Here is a 20,988-nt window from a genome sequence, read left to right on the forward strand (position 1 = left end):
TTATGAATTTAGACATATCATTTAAAATGTTGGAGTCGAACTTTTTTCTTTAAGTTTATTTTTTTATTTTTATTTATTTTTTATTGACAGGCAGAGTGGATAGTGAGAGAGAGAGAGACATAGAGAGACAGAGAGAAAGGTCTTCCTTTTTGCCGTTGGTTCACCCTCCAATGGCCGCTGCGGCAGCGCATCTCGCTGATCCGAAGCCAGGAGCCAGGTGCTTCTCCTGGTCTCCCATGTGGGTGCAGGGCCCAAGCACTTGGGCCATCCTCCACTGCATTCCCGGGCCATAGCAGAGAGCTGGCCTGGAAGAGGGGCAACCGGGATAGAATCTGGCACCCCAACCGGGACTAGAACCTGGTGTGCTGGCGCCGCAAGGCGGAGGATTAGCCTGTTAAGCCACAGCACCGGCCTTTTTCTTTTTTAAGTTTATTTGGACTGTTGGGCAATACAGTTATTTATTTATTTATTAAAGATTTATTTATTTATTTGAAAGAGTTACAGAGAGAGGAGAGGCAGAGAGAGAAAGAGAGAGAGGGAAGGAGGGAAGTCTTCCATCTGCTGGTTCACTCCCCAAGTGGCCGCAATGGCTGGAGCTGTGCCAATCTGAAGCCAGGAGCCGGGAGCTTTTTCCGGGTCTCCCATGCAGGTGCAGGGGCCCAAGGACCTGGGCCATCTTCTACTGCTTTCCCAGGCCATAGCAGAGAGCGGAATGGGAAGTGGAGCAGTGTGGCATCCATATGTGATGCCGGCACTTCAGGCCAGGGTGTTAACCTGCTGCTCCACAGCTATGGTCTCATTGGAGTCGAGCTTTATGAACTTCAGCTGGTACATATTAAAATAGTTAAAAGTAGTTAAAACACAACAGATACTTAAGTGATATTTGGGAAGCCTGTTGGGTCTAATCTGTGTCTGTTCTATTAATGAAAATGTTAAGTCACTTAGTCTCCCTTGCTAAGGGAACATACTGAGATTTCTTTGATTACTTGAAACACAGCACCCTGTTGAAGCTCTTTGAGAAAATCTATGTGAGATATTCTATTCCAAGCAATATAACTAATGTAAGGAAGGTCATCCCTGTGAAAATATTTAGATTGGATTTTTCCAATATATTTTTCCATATACTTATGTAGTCTCATTAATATTGTAATTCCAAAGTTTGGGAATTCTGTGCCATTGAATGAAGTGTGAGTAGTTAGATACCTGATTTTGGGGTATACTTAGGTATTTGGTACTGATTAATAAACTGATAGATACATGGTTACCTTGGAACAGAGTTGATTTGTAGTTTAATTCTATCAGTATTACTGAAAGGACATGGGTTAGGTAGCCACAGGAAAACAAACATTCTTAGGTTGTAAATTCAGTTTGGACGTTGCCATCTTCATGTAGCAGGATTGCATAATTTCTGTATTTGCATAGAAGCAGCTCTATATCATGTTCCATTTTTTGGTCCCATCTAACCATTTTTTGATACTTTCATTAGCTTATGGAAGTGACGGGAAAAAATCAAGATGAATGCATAGTGGCCCTACATGACTGTAATGGAGATGTGAACAAAGCTATCAACATATTGCTGGAAGGGAATTCAGACACGGTAAATATTACTAATTGATTTGCAGTGCTAAGATTTGTCTTCAACTCTGTATTGCATTTTTTTTTTTTTTAGGTTTATTTATTTAGTTTTTTCAAAGTCACACAGAGAGAGAGAGGGAGGGAGAGGCACAGAGAACTTCCATCCACTGGTTCACTCCCCCAAATGGTTGCAACTAGCCAAGGCTGGTCCAGGCCAAAGCCCAGATTCAGGAACTTTATCTGGGTCTCTTAAAAGGGAGTGGGGGCCCAACTTCTTGGGCCATCTTCTGCTGCTTTCCTAGGCACATTAGCAGGGAGCTGGATCAGAAGTAGAGCAGCCAGAACTGGAACCAGCACCCATATGGGATGCTGGTGCTGCTGACCATGGCTTAACCTGCTATGCCACAGCACTGGCACCCTGTATTGATTGCATTTTGAACTTCACCTTCATTGAGAGTAAGGGTTGAGGGTCTATCACTGTCATGCCATATTTGTTTTTTTAAGTTTCAGAAAGAAGAACCTGAAATGACTTTGTTGTTGTTGTTATGTATGTTTCTTTGTGTAGAATCAGAATACTTGCAAGAGAACTTGGTCATCTATTCTACCGTTCCATAGTTTGCAAAATTCTTTCAGCTGATGGACATTTTTACCTCGTGAAAAAAACTTCTCTTGGCTTCACTCATATTTCTTCACTTCTAACTTGTAACTCGAGACTAATAGAAAATCAGGATGTGCTGGTACATCTCCTTATGTGTGGACATTCTACAGACACATTCTCAGGACAGTTTGTTACAGACACACACAGATACATTATAATAAGAAAATAAATTTTGTTTAACATTTAATAAATGTATAGGTAAACTAACACTTCCTTTTGGTTTTAGGAATGATGCTACTAAAGCTTCACTAGGCAGTTGTTAGCCCTAATCTTGGATTTCTATGTGTAGATTGTTCAGACTTTTATTTGAATTTTTAGGTTGAGGGAGTCATTTCAGAGAATAGAGAAACATCTGGTGATTCACCTAAAAGAGGATACAAAGGTGAAGACATCAACAAGTGCCTCCTTGTCAGGGTTTCCAGTTTCAGTTTCTGTGTGCAGTGAATCCAAAGCAGATGGTTGTGGGCTAAGTATTAGAGAATAATGCTGAAATGTTACATAAAAATCATTTCTTTGGTTACCCCTTGAACATAGACATTTTATAATGCTGGCCAGAACTGACTTTGTTTTCCCAAGAGGAGAAAACAGCAAATTAGAGCCTAAATACAGCTGTAGAAGAGTACATTGTTTAGAGGTTAGTAGTCTAGGGGCCGGAGGAGGGGTGGGGAGAATGGAGGTACAGAGGCAGATTCCTTGTGAAATCCTGGTTGGTTCAGGACCATTCTGTTGGCAATATTTTTAAATTCTGATTGCACTGTTTCTTACCTGGTTGTTGACTACAACAGCCATGGCTAACCAGCTGTAACAACCGTTTCCTTGACTGAGGTACAGTTAATTTGAGTGAGGGTGACAGAATGTAAACACTGTAGGGTTGCTAGGAGCAAGAGTGTTTCATAAACCCGTGAAGACAAATACGTCTTGTCTTGTCTTGCCTTGTTGGCTAACCTTACTCTTCGCCAGGGTCTTTTGGAACAAAGTTTCTGCGTTGGAAAGGTGTTAACATGGAATTGTCCACAATATTTTTAAGGATGAATTTGTTTTTCTCCTGTAACAGTAGTTATTACAGAGCAAAATAGGGAATATGATCCTAAATGCTGAGCCTCTGGCTTCATCTTCATGTTTTGTTTGGGTGAGAAAATTGTTTTGAGTTGTCAGTCTCTTGTATCAACCTACTTGTTTATTTTTAGTATGTTGTTTGTGTTGGTAGTTCAAGGTAAAACTGAAAGGGTGAACTAATTGGCTTTGAAACTTGCTTTCCTGATTACTAAAATATGTCTCAGAGTTTCTTCAGACCCATTCTGTAAGTACTAAAATAGGAATGATGAATGTTGCCGTAGCTTCTTTTGGTAATCTTCCATAATTATTTGGCTCATGTTGGGGTGGTATAGAGCAGGAGCTTGGGAAGTGGCTGTCTAGTGGGAAAACTGTATGTTGCCAGGTCAGCTAATGGCTTTAATTATTTGCTCTATCTAGCAGCAGGGGGTTAGCAGATTAGTCACCTTTATCAAAAAATAGCAGAGGGGCTGGTGTTGTAGCATAGTGGGTGCCTATCCCATGTGGGAACCGGTTCAAGTTCTGGCTGCTCCTTTTCTGATCCACATTTCTGTTATGGCCTGGAAAAGCAGCAGAAGATGGCCCAAGTGCTTGGGCCCCTCTACCCACCTGGGAGACCCAGAGGAAGCTCCTGCCTTTGGTTCTGCCCAGCTCCAACTGTTGCAGCCATTTGGGGAAGTGAACCAGCAGATGGAAGGCCTTTCTCTCTGTCTCTCCCTCTCTTTTTCTGTAATTCTACTTCTCAAATAAGCAAGTAAAAACCTTAAAAAAAAAACAGTTTTAGAACTACATGGAAAAGAATTAGTATAGAATAGAAAGCCAGTTAGCTACATGTCACAGGATATTAGGATGCATGCATGCTCAGATTGTATGCGCTTTGAATGACTACTCTTAATCATACCTTTTCTCTTCAATAGACTTCCTGGGAGACTGTAGGGGGGAAGAAGAAAAATTTAGGAAAAGAAAGTTCAGAAAACAAAGAAAATAGAGAGAAAAGAAATGAGAAAGAACCAAGTCGAGGACGTGGCAACACCAACAGGAAAGGACGAGGTGGTAATCGTGGCAGAGAGTGTAAGTACGGACTTCCCTTCAACCTGTTATAAGTCTGCATACATTCGAAAAGCTGAAAGGCTAGTTCTAAGAATGTTTATGAGTCCATTTCCATTTCTTTAATTCACAATTTGTCCTATTAGTTACAAATAATAATGAGCAGCAGCTAGTTAGTTGTATTACATGTTTGAGAGTGTCATTCAATATTAGTTGAAACCTTTTTTTTTTTTTTAAAGTATATTTGAATGGGAGAGTGAGAGAGAGAGAGATCCTACACCTACTGGTTTATTCCCCAAGTGGCCACAGTAGCCAGGACTGGGCCAGGCTGGAGGCAGGAACTCCCATCTGGGTCTTCCATGAGGGTAGGAGGAATCCAAGCACTTGGTCCATCATTTGCTACTTCCACATGAATTAACAAGTAGCAAGATTAGAAGTAGAGTACTAGGGACTCAAGTTTGTACTCAGATATGGGATGTAGGCATCTACAGCAGCAGTCCCGCATTCTGCACTATGATGTCTACCTGTATGAAACTATTTTTTCCTGCCGGTGTTGTACTGTTGTGGGTTAAGCCACTGCTTGCAACACAGGTGTCCCAAATGGGTGGTGGTTCAGTACTGGCTGCTCCACTTTTAATGCAAATGCGCCTGGGAAGGTCCTTGGGACCCTGAACCCTCATAGGATACCCAGATGAGGCTCTTGGATTTGATGTGGCCCAGCCCGGCTATTGTGGCCATCTGGGGAATGAATCAGTGGATAGAAGATCTTTATGTTTTCCTTTCTCTAATGCTGCCTTTCACATAAATATAAAACAAAGCAAAAGACTTTTTTCTTAATTTGCTGATATGTATGGTATAGGTGAGATTTAGATTAACAGGAAAGTTGTTGAATAAGTACAGTTTTCTCATTACTTTCTATTAGAGTTAGGGTTTGGCATAATTTACCTAAAATAATCCTGTGTACTGTGCAGATATACCAAGGTAACTAAGTTAAGAATGAATGGGACATAATTTAGCATAATCACTTCAGTAGCTCATTTGTTTCATTGATGTATTGTACACCCTCAGGTATATAGCAAATGACTAAAATAGGTAAAAATCTTTGCCCTCTTAAAACTTGTCTTTCATTAAGGTAAAATGGGATGTAACAACAAATGAAATTAAAAATAATATTTATTTGAAAGGCAGAATTAGAGACAGAGATTTTCTATTTGCTGGTTCACTCCCTAAATGGCCACAAACAGCCAGGGCTTAGCCAAGCTGACGGTAAAAGCCTTGGAACTCCATCCAGATCTCCTGCATCTGAGGCAGGGGCCTAAGTGCTTGGGACATGCGCTGCTGCTTTCCAAAGTGCGTTGTGAGGCAGCTAGATCAAAAGTGGGGCAACTGGGACTTGAACCTGTGCCTTTATGGGATGCTGGCATCATAGATGGTGGCTTCATCCACGAAACCACAATGCTGGCCCTAAAATATTTTGTTAATATTTTAATGGAGGTATTAAAAACAGTAATTTTGAAGAACAAAGAAAATGAGATGACAATTTTGGAAAATAAAGTGCATTGCCAGAGAAGATCTCTCTGAGAAGGAATTTTGTAAGCCCCTAAAGTGATGCATGGAGCAAGCATACCAAAAGGTCTCATGAAATCTCTGTATTGTAGAGTTATTAGTGCCAGTTTAGAGATGAGGAAAAGGAAAGACTCTCGGCATCTTCAAGAAAGCAAACTAGAACAACCTGAGCAATAAAACTGGGTTGACTTCGTGTTTCACGGTATTGCTGTTTTGCTATTCTGAACCTTTTTGGGCTTTCATTGTAACTAATGAGCAAGTTTGGTGGTGGATTACTTAGTTGGATGATGAAAGTGGTTTTCTAAGGAAATTTATATTAGGGAAGCGCAAGTCCATATAGATGAGAGGAAAATCAGTCTGGTATATCTAAATTTCTTTTCAGAATTTTGACCTGTGAGTTGAGGAAGATGTACTGTCATTCAGTGTTTGAGTTACCTTTTGTTTTTATTATCCTGTTACATTAATGTGAGTTCCTTGATGAAATTTTTGCTTTCCTTTTAGGCTATTTTTTTTCATTTTGTCCTTGGGTCCATTAAGTGTCTGGTAAAGTTATATACAGGAGGTTTAGAAAGAAAAGTAGATTTTTCTGCTCTTTTTTTTTTTCCTAGTTAGAGGTGAAGAAAATGGAATTGATTGCAATCAAGGGGAAAAACCTTCAGACCGTGGCAAGCGAGCACGTGGTAGAGGTAAGACAGAACAAGAGGGAAAGAAGAGTGTGATCAGATGGATGAAGGCAAGCTATTGCTTTCCTATGCTCTGATCTGACAAGGGGTGGCAGTGTCCTCCAAAAAATGACTGGTCTTCTAAAGTCTTATGATTCATTTGTGAATTCCTGTGAATGAACTCTTTGATTATATAATTTTGAAGAAACTATTGATGCTTTTCAGATGAGCTGAGTAAGTCCTGACTCAGTTTAAGAATTTTTTTTTGGACAGGCAGAGAGGACAATGAGAGAGAGAGACAGAGAGAAAGGTCTTCCTTTTCCATTGGTTCACCCCCCCAATGGCCGCTGCAGCCGGCGCACCGTGCTGATCCGAAGCCAGGAGCCAGGTGCTTCTCCTGGTCTCCCATGCGGGTTCAGGGACTAAGGACTTGGGCTATCCTCCACTGCACTCCCGGGCCACAGCAGAGAGCTGGACTGGAAGAGGAGCAACCGGGACAGAATCTGGGGCCCCGACCGGGATTAGAACCTGGGGTGCTGGTGCCTCAGGCAGAGGATTGGCCTATTGAGCCGCGGCACCGGCCAAGAATTTTTAAAATTTATTTGAAAGGCAGACAGACATATGGATAGGGAGAATCTTCTATTGCTAGTTTATTTCCCACGTGCCTGCAGCCCCCAGGGCTGAACCATACCAAAGCCAGAAGTCAAACAGTTCAGGTTTCCCATGTTGGTGGCAGGGACCCAAGTAGTTGGAGCCATTATCTGCCACTTCTCAGGGTGAGTAGTAGTAGGAAGCTGGATTGTGTGGAATGAGGACTTGAATCTGGCACTCTGATGTGGCATGTGGGTGTTTGAACTGTTAAGTGAGGTCTCGGCCCTATTTTTAGTAGCTGTAACTAATTTACATTTCTATCAACAGTATTTAGGGGTTCACTTTCTCTGTATCCCTGTCATCACTAAACTGTGACAGGTGTTAGGTGAGTATCTCATTGTGGTTTTGATTTGCATTTCTCCAATGGTGAGCAGTGCTAGAGATTTTATCATGAACTTGTTGATTTTATTTGTATGTCCACTTTCATGACATGTTTGTGTAAGTCCTTTGGCCATTTATAAATAATATATGTTACCTTTTAATTTCCACTTTTCATTTGGAAGACAGAGAAATCTTCAGTCTGTCACTTCACTTCCCAAATGCCTGCATTGGCCAGGGATGGGCCAGACTGGGTCTCCCATGTGATTGATAGGAAACTAAGTACTTGGACAGTGACTGCTACCTCTCAGGATGCACATTAGTGGGAAGGTGGAATCAGAAGTGGAGCTGGGGCTCGAGCTCAGACACTCTGATATGAGACCTGAGTATCCCAAGCAGTGTCTCCTTCCTCCTCCCCTTTCCTTCCCTCCCCTTCTTTCCCTTCTCCTTCCTTTCCTTGTCTTCTTTTTAAGAAATGTTTCCCTGTAATGTGTTTATTATTTTAAAAAATGTTTAAATTTGTGTGTGTGTGTGTGAGAGAGAGTTCTTAGATCCACTGGTTTACTCCCCAGATGCCTGCAACAATCATGGCTGGGCTTGGCCAAATCCTGGAGCCAGGTACTCAGTCTGGATCTCCCAGCTTCATGGCAGGGGCCCTCATACTGTACTTAGTATCACTTGTTGTCTCCTGGAGTGCACATTAACAAGGAAACTGGGTTGGAACTGGAACCAGGAATATAACCCAGGCGTTGGATATGGAATGTGGTGCCAGTGATGTGCAGCTGCCTGCCCCCAAAGCTGCTGGTTTTTTTTTTTTTTTTTTTTTTTGACAGGCAGAGTTAGACAGTGAGAGAGAGACACAGAAAGGTCTTCTTTTTCCGTTGGTTCACCCCCCAATGGCTGCTATGGCTGGTGCGCTGCGCCGATCTGAAGCCAGGAGCCAGGTGCTTCCTCCTGATCTCCCATGTGGGTGCAGGGCCCAAGCTGTTGGGCCATCCTCCAGTGCCCTCCCGGGCCACAGCAGAGATCTGGACAGAATCCGGCACCCCAACCGGGACTAGAACCCGGGGTATCAGCACTGCAGGCGGAGGATTAGACTAGTGAGCCGCGGCGCCGGCCATGCATTTTTTTTTAAAGATTTATTTTATGCAAGATGCTGGCGCTGTGGCTTAGTGAGTAAAAGCACCAACTACAGTGCTGGCATCTCAAATGGGCACCCATTTGAGTCCTGGCTGCTCCATTTCCGATCAAGCTATCTGCTATGGCCTGTGAAAGCAGTAGAAGATGGCCCAAATGCTTGGGCTCTGCAGCCTCCTGAGAGACCTGGAAGAAGATTCTGACTCCTGGCTTCGGATTGGCACATCTTTGGCCATTGTGGCCATCTGAGGAGTAAACCAGCGGATGGAAGACTCTCTCTCTCTGCCTCTCTGTAACTTTGCTTTCAAATAAATAAAAAAATTTTTTTTAAGATTTTATTTGAAAGGCCAAGTTACAAAGAGAGGTAGAGACAGAGTCTTCTATCTGCTGGTTCCCTCCTGAAACAGCTGTGAAGACTGAAACTGGGCCAGGCCGAAGCCAGGAGCTTCTTTTGGGTCTCCCATGTGGGTGCAGGGGCCCAAACAGGAAGCTATATCAGGCGTGGAGTCGCTTGGACTTAAACCTGTACCCATAGGGGATGCTGGGGCTTCAGTCCAGGGGTTTAGCCCGATGCACCGCAGCTCAGGCCCCCAAAGCTGAATCTTAACTGATACACAGTGCCCATCCGGGAGTTATTTTAAGTTTGAAAAAGGCTAAGTGGGTCATAATATACTGCTTGGGACACCCGTGATTCATATCTGCATGCCTGGAATTGACTCCCAGCTACTAATGTGCACCTTGGGAGGCAGCAGGTGATAGTGTAAGTGGTTGTATCTGTGCCATAAGTAGGAGAGGCATGGTTTGAGTTCTGGATTTCTCAGTTCAGACTGTCCCTGCTCCAGTTGTTGTGAATAGGATTAGACTAAATCCATCTGTGGGAGACTCTGTCTTTGTCTCTTTCTGCCTCTTTCAAATCAATTGGAAAAAAATTCTCTTAAAGGTATTATGAAATAGCATATTGGTAATATATGTTAAAAAACTCAATTATTGTACAAAAAATGTCCTGTAATATGTGTTGCATGAATTGTAGGAAATTAAGTTAAATTAAATTACCCTTTGTATGCATAATTTTTTCTGTAACTTTTCCAGAATGTTTGCTCTGTGTTCTGAGGAGAAAGAATTAGTTTGAGTGATACTTAAAACAAATATATTTTGTGACTTGGGTGAAGTTTCTAGAGGGGTATGTTGTGAATCGTTATGTTTTTCCAAGAATACAGCAATCTCTTTGGAGAGAGTAGTTGTTGTAGTGTGCTGTCTACAGTATTTTCATAGTTTTTGCTTTCTGGAACTTTATAAATATTGACTATTCAAAGGTACTCAGCTACCAAATAAGTCATATTGTATTTTGTGTACAAAATGTTGAATTTGGCTTATTTAACTCTGAAAGATGCTGACTTAATTCTGAGATTAAATTGAAGGTCTTATTAAAAGATTCAAGTTATTCTACGATAGGTTGTCACATGTTACATAATAAAAAAAAAGAATGATTCTGTCTTCTCAGAGCTCAAATTGCTTACTGTTATGTATAGTTAGAAACACATTTTTGTGAAGAAAACTTCAGATTTACCATTGTCACGCTAAAGCTAGAGAGAAGGTAAGCAAACTTGCTGAGGTACTCCTTCTTTCTACACTTTGGGACAGGAAAGAGATGGTAACAAAATGAATAGTCTGGCTTCATTGGCCAGTAGTTTCCTTTGCCTCCCTGGCAGGCAGTCATAGTTAATTAAGCCCAATGTTATATGCCTAATTGTTCTTTACCAGGCTATTCTAGTTAAAATATGCTCTTGAAATTTCTTTCTTCTTCTTCTTCTTCTTCTTCTTTTTTTTTTTTTTTTAAAGACTTACTTGTTTGAAAGATAAAGTTACAGAGAAAGAGTGGGAGCTACAGAGAGAGATTGATGCTGATTCACTCTCTAAATGACCCCAACAGCTGGGGCTGGGCCAGAATGAAGTCAGGATCTTCGTCCGGGTGTCCTATGTGGATGCAGGGGCCCGAGGTCTTGGGCCATCTTCCACTACTCTCCCAAGCACATTAGCAGGGAGCTGGATTGGAAATGGAGCAGGCAAGACTTGAACTGGTGCCCATATGGGATCCCATTGTTGCAGGCAGCTGCTTAACTGCTATGCCACAGTGCTGGCTCTAGAATTACTTTGATTTCAGGGAAACCTAAAAAGTTCATAAAAAATGTAATTAAAAGATTATTTTGGTGCCAAAAAAAAATGAAATCCCTCGGTTTTCATAGCACACATTTTCTGTGTACCTTTTATTTTTATTTATTTTTTGTGCACCTTTTATTTTAAAGATTTATTTATTTCAAAGAGTTATAGAGAGAGCATGTGGTAGCGGGGAAAAGAGCCTACATCCGCTGTTCACTTCCCAAATGGCCCCAAATGTCAGGGTGAGGCCTGAGCCAGACCCAAGTCAGGGGCTAGGAACTTTATCCAGGTCTCCCACGTGACTGCAGGGGCCCAAACACTTGGACCATCCTTCAGTGCATTCTCAGGTGCATTCACAGGGGGCTGGATTGGAAGTGGAGCAGCTGAAACTCACACTGGCATGCATATTGGAAGCTTAACCCGCTATACCTAAATGTGGTCCCCTATTTATCTATTTTTAAGGATTTATTTGTTTGCAAGGCAGAGTTACAGAGAGGAGAAGAAAGAGAATGAGAATCTTCCATCTGCTGGTTCTTTCCCAAATGAGAATCTTCCATCTGCTGGTTCTTTCCCAAATGTCCGCTGAAGGTGGGCCATGTCATAGCCGGGAGCCTGGAATTTCATCCTGGTCTTCCACCAGGTTGGCTGGGGTCCAAACACTTCCCATTACTTTCCTAGACTAATTAACAGAGTGTTGGATAGGAGGTGGAGCAGCCAAGACTCAAACTGGTAGGTAGTTGCAGGCAGTGCATAAACCTTTTTGCCACAGTATTGGCTCCCAATTTTTTTTATTCTTTATTATTTTTTTCTTTTATTTTTATTATTTGAAATGTAGTGAGACAACAGGAGAGAGAGAGGTAGCATTTCCATCTGCTGGTTCCCTCCCCAAATGCCTGCAACAGCTTGAGCTGGGACGTGGTGTTGCCAGGGTCTGGGAATTCAATTTTGGTCAACTATGTGAGTGGTCAAGTACTAACTCTTGACCCTTTACCTGCTGCCTCCCATTCCTGCACATTAAAAAGAGGTTGGAATCAGGAGTGTAATAGTAAATCAGACTCAACGACTGATAAGTGATACGGGTTTCTCAAGAGGTATCTAAAAGCCCTGAACTAAGCACCCATTCTTTGCGGAACGTTTTGAAGAATCCTCATACATAAGAACCCAGACTTTACTATGAGGTTGAGAGTTTTCTTTTCTAGGGTATTAGATGCTTCTCTTGATCATAATAAACATGTTAGAGAAACAGTCAAATCTTCATGACAGCACCCCCATAACTGCATGACTGAGCCCTTTACTTTGTCCATTTGAGAGGAAGAATCTACCTATAGGACTTAGATTGGTCGCTTAGGGATAGGTAGCCTTTTTTTTTTTTTTTTTTTTTTTTTTTTTACAGAGAGGCAGACGCAGAGAGAGAGTGAGAAGTATTCCATCCGCTGGTTCAGTCCCTAAATGACCACAACAGCCGGAGCTGCGCCGATCCAGAGCCAGGAGCCAGGAGCTTCTTCTAGGTCTTCCACATGGGTGCAGGGGCCCAAGCACTTGGGTCATTTGCTGCTGCTTTCCTAGGCCATTGCAGAGAGCTGGACTTGAAGTGGAAAAGCTGGGACTTGAACTGGTGACCATATGGGATGCTGGCACTGCAGGCGGAGGCTTTACCCGCTATGCCACAGTGCTGACCCTGGGAAATGCAGCCTTTAATTAAGGTTGAAGCTTAACTTGTATTATAAATGGAAGGGACTCTGAAAAAAATCAGATAGGCACCAGTGGCAGTGGGAGTTAGAATGGAAAATTTAACAGTCTTTTAAAAGATCCCATATGGGCATCCCATATGGGTACCAGTTCAAATCCTGGATGCTCCACTAATGATCTAGCTCTCTGTTATGGCCTGGGAAAGCAGTAGAAAATGGCCAAAGTCCTTGGGCCCCTGCACCCACATGGAAGAACCAGATGAAGCTCCTGGCTCTTGACTTCAGGCTTTGGCCTGGCCCAGCACTGGCTGTTGTGGCCATCCAGTGAACCAATGGATAGAAAATCTCTCTCTCTCTCTCTCTCTCTCTCTGCCTCTCCTTCTCTATCTATGTAACTCTTTAACATAAATAAGTAAATCTTTTAAAAATTTAATTACTTGGTACTAGAGTTGATATTTATTTAATTTTTTTGCTTTCATTTAAGCAAGTGAAATGAAAATAAGTAAACCTTGGGACTTACTATACAGTTTTTCTTAATTTCAAATGTCATAGATGAATTCTGCAAGGGATCTGCATTTTACTTTTTTTCCTGGTGCTCATTTTCTGAATGTATTGTGAATATAAGAATGCCTTTTCATTTATAAATGCCTTTTCATTTATAGACAGAAAGAGAGAGACAGAGAGAAAGGACTTCCTTCCATTGGTTCACTCCCCTAATGGCCGCTATGCCAATCCGAAGCCAGGAGCCGGGTGCTTCCTCCCAGTCTTTTGTCTTTCAATTTTTAGAATTTAACTTGTTGAAGCGTGGTTTTTATATAAAACTTGATTTTTTTTTTAATTTTTTCTTGACAGGCAGAGTGGATAGTGAGAGAGAGAGAGAGAGAGAGAAAGGTCTTCCTTTTTGCCGTTGGTTAACCCTCCCTCCAGTGGCCACTGCGGCCGGCTCATCGCGCTGATCCGAAGCCAGGAGCCAGGTGCTTCTCCTGGTCTCCCATGTGGGTGCAGGGCCCAAGGACTTGGGCCATCCTCCACTGCCTTCCCGGCCACAGCAGAGAGCTGGCCTGGAAGAGGGGCAGCCGGGATAGAATCTGGCTCCCCAACCGGGACTAGAACCCGGTGTGCCGTCGCCGCAAGGCAGAGGATTAGCCTGTTAAGCCACGGCGCCTGCCATAAAACTTCATTTCATATGAAACCATGACAGGACAAAATGTTAGCTTAAATATCAGAATTATGGGCCTGCGCCATGGCTCCTCTGCCTGCGGCGCCGGCACACTGGGTTCTAGTCCCGGTCAGAGCACTGGATTCTGTCCCGGTTGCCCCTCTTCTAGTCCAGCTGTCTGCTGTGGCCCGGGAGTGCAGTGGAGAATAGCCCAAGTCCTTGGGCCCTGCACCCACATGGGAGACCAGGAGAAGCACCTGGCTCTTGTCTTCTGATCAGCGTGGTACGCCAGCCGCAGCGCACTGGCCGCAGCAGCCATTTGAGGGTGAACCAACAGTAAAGGAAGACCTTTCTCTCTGTCTCTCTCTCTCACTGTCCACTCTGCCTGTCAAAAAAATATATATCAGAATTATGAAATAAATGTTTGAATATCTCTTCCTGTAATAGAACTATTATTCACATGTACTCTTGTATGAATTGTCAGTACACAGTGTGCACATAATATATTTAATCTCAAGAATATTTCTCAAGAGTACATTTTTGGAAATAGAAGGTAAACATAAGTATTCTGTGGGACTATATTCAAGAATGGACTGTGTTTTGGAGAGGAAGTTTATCTAAATATGTATATATTCAGGAGAAAAGAAAGCATGCAAAGTATAAAAATTAAAAGATATAAACATTTCAATTGGAATTTCAGAGATACTTTCTTCTTCTCTTTATCCTCTGCCTCAAAAGTTACAGATACTTTTGAAGTAGCATGTAATGTTGGATTTTTGATTTTTTGTTGTTATGTTAGTGAACTAGAATCAAGTTGACTGGCGATCATCTAGTTGGACTTCCCTTTCTTTTGTTTGTTCTTCTTTGATTCAGAAAGCTTTTCCTAGGGTTTGGTCAGCAAGGTCACAGACTTCTTGAGCTTTACGCCAGGCGTTCTCCACAGCAACAAGATAGGCAGGCCATCAGATTCTCAACTACCTGGAGTCTTACAGCTGTGGGGTGGGCTGATGACAACAGAGCTATCTCACTTTCCAACAAGGACGTCAAAGATATTTTACATTTTTCCAATTTCAGTAAATGTAATGGAGACCTCTGCTTTCATGTGATATGCATTTTCTATTCGTCTAAAATCCTTTGTAACAGTTATTTTCTGTCTGCAGACCTCACTGCTGCAGACTCTGCCTGACAGAGTCCAGGTGTTGGTAAACGATCTTCTTGGCTTCTGCCACAGCCTCCTTGATGCTGCTCACTGTTCTTGCCACTTGGCCCAGTCTGGTCCTGCAGACCCCTCTGTGCTGCCACCTTGCAGGTCGCAGTTTGGAGTCTGAGTCTATGCACAAGACAGGGGGCTATGGCCAGCGGGCAGTGCCTCTTGAGACCACATTCTCCTGGTCCCAGTTAGCCCAAGGAACCAAGAAGATGGCCCAAGTGCCTGGGCCCCTGCTTCCACATGGGAGGTCTGGAAGAAGCTCGTGGCTCCTGGCTTCAGTCTGGCCAAGCCTTGGCTGTTGTGGCCATTTGGGGAGTAAACCATCAGATGGAAGACTTTCCTTATCTCTCTATCTCTACTTCTCCCTGTCTGTAACTTGCCTTTCAAACAATTTTTTTTTTTAAATTTTTTTTTAAGACAGAGTTACAGAGAGAGGTAGAGACAAAGAGAGAGGTCTTCCATCGGTGTATTACTCCCCAGAGGGCCACAACGGCCGGAGCTGCACCGATCCGAAGCCAGGAGCTTCATCCAGGTATCCCATATGAGTACAGGGGCCAAAGGACTTGGGCCATCTTCTACCGCTTTCCCAGGCCATAGCAGAGAGCTGGATGACAAGAGGAGCAGCTGGGGCTAGAACTGGCGTCCATATGGGATGCCGGCACTTCAGGCCAGGACTTTAACCTGCTGACCACAGCACTGGGCCGTCAAGTAAAGAAATGTTAAAAAAAAAAAAAAAAATTGGCCGGCGCCGTGGCTCACTAGGCTAATCCTCCGCCTTGCGGCGCCGGCACACCGGGTTCTAGTCCCGGTCGGGACACCGATCCTGTCCCGGTTGCCCCTCTTCCAGGCCAGCTCTCTGCTGTGGCCAGGGAGTGCAGTGGAGGATGGCCCAAGTGCTTGGGCCCTGCACCCCATGGGAGACCAGGAGAAGCACCTGGCTCCTGCCATCGGATCAGCGTGGTGCGCCGGCCGCAGCGCGCTACCGCGGCGGCCATTGGAGGATGAACCAACGGCAAAAGGAAGACCTTTCTCTCTGTCTCTCTCTCTCTCACTGTCCACTCTACCTGTCAAAAAAAAAAAAAAAAAATTAATAGACCTACATTAGGGGCAGGCACCGTGTTGCAGTAGGTTAATCCTCTGCCTGTGGGACCGGCATCCCATATGGGCGCCGGTTCTAGTCCCAGCTGCTCCTCTTCCAATCCAGCTCTCTGTTGTGGCCTGGGAAAGCAGCAGAGAATGGCCCAAGTCCTTGGGCCCCTGCACCCACATGGGAGACTGGGAGGAGGCTCCTGCCTCCTGGCTTCGGATTGGCACAGCTCCAGCAGTTGTGGCCATTTGGGGAGTGAACCAACAGAAGGAAGACCTCTCTCTGTCTGTAACTCTACCTCTCAAAAAAAAAAAAAAGGAAGACCTACATTAAAGTGGTAAAATAAGGGAATTATTAGTTTTTTAATTTTTTTCTTTTTCTTTTTTTTTTTTTTTGACAGGCAGAGTAGATAGAGAGAGAGAGAGAAAGGTCTTCCTTTTTGCCGTTGGTTCACCCTCCAATGGCCGCTGTGGCCGGCGCATCGTGCTGATCCGAAGCCAGGAGCCAGGTGCTTCTCCTGGTCTCCCATGTGGGTGCATGGCCCAAGCACTTGGGCCATCCTTCACTGCCTTCCTGGGCCATAGCAGAGAGCTGGCCTGGAAGAGGGGCAACCGGGATAGAACCCAGTGTGCCGGCGCCGCAAGGTGGAGGATTAGCCTGTTAAGCCACAGTGCCGGCCTAATTTTTTATTTTTATTTATTTATTTATTTTTGACAGGCAGAGTGGATAGTGAGAGAGAGAGAGAGAGAGAGAGAAAGGTCTTCCTTTTGCCGTTGGTTCACCCTCCAATGGCCGCTGCGGCCGGCGCATCTCGCTGATCTGAAGCCAGAAGCCAGGTGCTTCTCCTGGTCTCCCATGTGGGTGCAGGGCCCAAGGACTTGGGCCATCCTCCACTGCCTTCCCGGGCCATAGCAGAGAGCTGGCCTGGAAGAGGGGCCACCGGGATAGAATCCGGTGCCCCAACCGGGACTAGAACCCGGTGTGCTGGCACCGCAAGGCGGAGGATTAGCCTGTTAAGCCGCAGCGCCGGCCCTATTTTTTTAATTTTAAAAGATTTTATTTATTTATTTGAGAGGTAGAGCCACAGACAGAGGGAGAGACAGAAAGGTCTTCCTTACGCTGGTTCAATCCCCAAATGGCCACAATGGCCAGAGCTGGGCCGATCTTAAGCCAGGAGCCAGGAGCTTCCTCCGGGTTTCCCACGCGGGTGCAGGGACCCAAGGACTTGGGCCGTTCTCTGCTGCTTTCCCAGTTCATAGCAGAGAGCTAGATAGGGAAAGGAGCAGCCAGAACATGAACCAATGCCCATCTGGGATGCCAGCACCATAGGCAGAAGCCTAGCCCACTATGCCACAGGGTCAGCCCCTAATGCAATCTTCTGTCCTCATTCCAGTTTTGCTGTTCACCTTACTAAGTTTTTTTAAAAGATTTATTTATTTATTTATTTGAGAGGCAGAGTTAAATAGAGAGGGAAAGTAGAGAGAGGTTTTCCATCTGCTGGTTCACTCTCCAAATGGCCGCAGTGGCTGGAGCTCGGCAGATCTGAAGCCAGGAGCCTCATGCTTCTTGATCTCCCAGGTGGGTGCAGCAGCCCAAGCACGTGTGCCGTCTTCCACTGCTTTCTCAGGCCGTTAACAGGGAGCTGGATTGGAAGAGAAGCAGCTGGGACACGAACTGGTGCCCATATGGGAGTCAGGCTCCACGAGTGGAGACTTACTATTTCCTCACAACGCCTTCTAATGTTCTTTATAGTAACGAAAGACATTTCTTGTTTTAGATCCAATTTATGGCTCCATATTGAGTATTTTTTAATGATTTTATTTGAAAGGCAGAGTGACAGAATGGGGGGAGAGAGAACACTTCGAGGTTCACTCCTCAAATGGCCACTAGAGTATCTTCAGTCGCCTTCCCAGAGGCATTTCTAGGATGCTGTATTGGAAGCAGGACAAGTGGGATTTGAACCAGCACTCTGAAGCTGATGTTGCTGGCAGTGGCTTAACCAGCTGTGCCACGATGCCAGATTTTTCTTGCACCATTTTTTAAAAAAAGATTTTATTTGAGAGGTAGAACTACAGACAATGAGAGGGAGAGACAGAAAGGTCCTCCCTGTGTTGGTTTACTCCCCAAATGGCCGCAGTGGCTGGAGCTGTGCCGATCTGAAGCCAGGAGGCAGGTGCTTCTTCCCAGTCTCCCACATGGGTGCAGGGGCTCAAGCACACGGGCCATCCTCCACTGCCCTTCCAGGCCACAGCAGAGAGCCAGATCAGAATAGGAGCAGCCGGGACTAGAACTGGTGCCCATATGAAATGCTGGCACTGCAGGCAGAGGATTAGCCTTCTGTGCCATTTTATGCACCCACCACAAGAGTGCAAAGCTGCACTCTGTCTTCAACACTTGTTGTTTTCTGATTTTTTAGAAGATAGTAGCTATTGTAGTGGATGTGAGGTGATGTTTTACTAGTTTTGACATGTGTTTCCCTATTGCTTTGTGATGTTGAATATATTTTCATGTGCTTGCTGGCCATTTGTATTTGTTCTTTAGAGAAATGTTTATTCAAGTCCTTTTGCTGCTTTTTGAATCCAATAGTTTGTTTTTGTTTTTGAGTTTTGGTAGTGCTGTATATATTTTAAATGCTACTGTCTCATGAGATATGTAGTTTACAAATACTTTCTCCCATCCTTTGGGTTGCCTTTTTTTTTTTTTTTAATTTTTTTTATTTTTGACAGGCAGAGTGGACAGTGAGAGAGAGAGAGAGACAGAGAGAAAGGTCTTCCTTTGCCGTTGGTTCACCCTCTAATGGCCGCCGCGGTAGCGCGCTGCGGCCGGCGCACCGCGCTGTTCCGATGGCAGGAGCCAGGTGCTTCTCCTGGTCTCCCATGGGGTGCAGCACCCAAGCACTTGGGCCATCCTCCACTGCACTCCCTGGCCACAGCAGAGAGCTGGCCTGGAAGAGGGGCAACCGGGACAGGATCGGTGCCCTGACCGGGACTAGAACCCGGTGTGCTGGCGCCGCAAGGCGGAGGATTAGCCTGTTGAGCCACGGCACCGGCCTTGGGTTGCCTTTTTACCCTGTTGATAATGTTTCGATTACATGCAAACCTTTTTTTTAAAATTTATTTTCATGTTATTTAAAAAGCATAGAGATGAGATAGGAGGAGACAGATAAACAGAGATCTTCCATCCAATGGTTGACTCTTAAAATGCCAACAACAGCTAGGGTTGGGTTAGTCTGAAGCTGGTATCCTAGAACTCTGTCTGGGTCTCCCACATGTGACAAGGGACCCAGACACTTGGGCCATCATTGCTGCCTTCCTAAGTTATGCACTGGTAGGAAACTCAATCAGAAGTGGAGCATTGTGACCCAAACTAGGCATGGGATGTGGACATCCTAACTGGTGATTTCACTCTGCCAAATGACTGCCCCCAGAGAAACTTTTAATTTTCATAGTCAATCCTTTTTTTGCCTGTACCTTTGGTTTCATATTCAGTAAGCCATTGCCTAATCCAATATTGTATGGTGTTTGCTCTGTGTTTTCCTCTACAGGTTTTATAATTTCAGTTTGTAAGTTTAGGTTTTTGATCCTCAGTTTAGAATTTTTAGGAAATCAATTAATTTATTTCAAAGATTGGGTGACAGAGAAAAGATAGATAGAGAGAAAGTTCTCCCATTTACTGGTTTACTCTCCAAATTCTCACAAGGACCAGGGCTAGGGCAGGCCAGAGCCTGAAGCTAGGAACTCCCAGGGACCCATGCACTTGGGGCATCTGCTGCTGCTTTCCTAGACTCATTAGCAAGGAGCTGCGGGACTTGAACCTGCACCCTGATAAATGGGGTGCTGGCGTCACAGACAGTGATTTAGCCCACTTTACCACTTTGCCACCCCCAGTAGTTGATTTTAGAAGTTTCCAATTGGTGCCTGCATTGTGGCACAACAGGTAAGACCCCTGTTGCTATACTGGCATCCCATATTGGAATGTTAGTTTGAGTCCTGGCTCCTTTGTTTCTGATCTAGCTTCCTGCTAATTTATGTGAGAAGGTAGTACATGATGTCTCAAGTGTTGCCACCTATGTGGGAGACCTGGATGAAGTTCTTGGTTCTGGCTTTGGACTGGCCTAGACCTGGATGTTGTGTACATTTCAGGAATGATCCAGCATATGGAAGATATCTCTTTCTCTCTGTCCCTGTGTGTGTCTGTCTCTCCCCCTCTCTGTCATTCTTTATTTCAAACAAATAAATAGATGTTCAAAGAGAAAGACATAGGTGGTTTTATAACATAGTCTGCCTATGGGAAGCTATCAGATATCAGCAGTACACTAGCAGAAATCTATCTTTAATAGCTTTTGAATTCACTATCTTGGTAGGTAGTTGTGTCAGCAGGGAACAGCAAATTGGGTGCCCTGGATGGAAATGTTGGTGCTGTTGGGAACAATAATAATGTTTTGGTGATGAGTAAAGGATGGAGAAGTTGATAGAACCCTAATTGTTTAGGATATAAGTATTATTTTATCGTGTAATTTTTGTTTTTAAGGATTTGGACGTGGTAGAGGGAGAGGGGCAGGAAGGTTCTCAACCCAAGCCATGGGGTAAGTCACAGCCGTCATATCTTTGTAGTTCATTTCTTCCCTAGTTGTTACTTTATTTTTCCTTCCTCTGCCTTGTCAATTATTTATCCTGATGAGTCAGAAAATTATTATCAAATCACATAGTACAAGAATGGCTTTTAGAGCAGGATTTCTAGCCCTTGGCACTAGAGACACTTTAGTTTGGATAATACTTTATTGGGGTAATGGAGTGCATTGTTAGGATATTTATCAACGTCTCTTCTCTATTAAATGCCAGCAGCACCTCTCCTGAGGTTGTGACAGTCAAAATGTCTATAGACATTGCCACATGTTCCTTGGGAGGAAGGTGTGTAGTCATCCCAAGCTGAAAACCACTGCCCTGTAGGAGCCATGTTGGTAAATCCCAGAATTGTCTTTGAATGCTTCATAAATTGAATGCTTATTCATGTTATTCTT

General features: G+C 44.1%; 1 protein-coding gene and 1 pseudogene across 10 annotated transcripts in view; one reads left to right on the top strand and one right to left on the bottom strand.

Annotated features, from left to right (window-relative positions):
• UBAP2 (ubiquitin associated protein 2) overlaps positions 1-20,988 on the top strand; it is a 113,950-nt gene that overhangs the window by 44,254 nt on the left and 48,708 nt on the right. For 6 of the 10 annotated variants that reach the window (XM_062208060.1, XM_062208063.1, XM_062208062.1 and 3 more), the window contains 4 exons: positions 1,487-1,597; positions 4,204-4,357; positions 6,508-6,585; positions 20,499-20,553. In XM_062208060.1, the coding sequence (XP_062064044.1) occupies positions 1,487-1,597; positions 4,204-4,357; positions 6,508-6,585; positions 20,499-20,553 (398 nt within the window). Of the gene's footprint in view, positions 1-1,486; positions 1,598-4,203; positions 4,358-6,479; positions 6,586-20,498; positions 20,554-20,988 lie in introns of those variants that run through there. The other 4 variants (XM_062208066.1, XM_062208067.1, XM_062208068.1 and 1 more) reach the window with 3 other exon arrangements.
• On the bottom strand, positions 10,187-19,450 carry LOC133771855 (interleukin-1 receptor-associated kinase 1-binding protein 1-like; annotated as a pseudogene).

Source organism: Lepus europaeus, chromosome 12 (genome assembly GCF_033115175.1).
Source record: "Lepus europaeus isolate LE1 chromosome 12, mLepTim1.pri, whole genome shotgun sequence".
Classification (NCBI taxonomy): domain Eukaryota; kingdom Metazoa; phylum Chordata; class Mammalia; order Lagomorpha; family Leporidae; genus Lepus; species Lepus europaeus.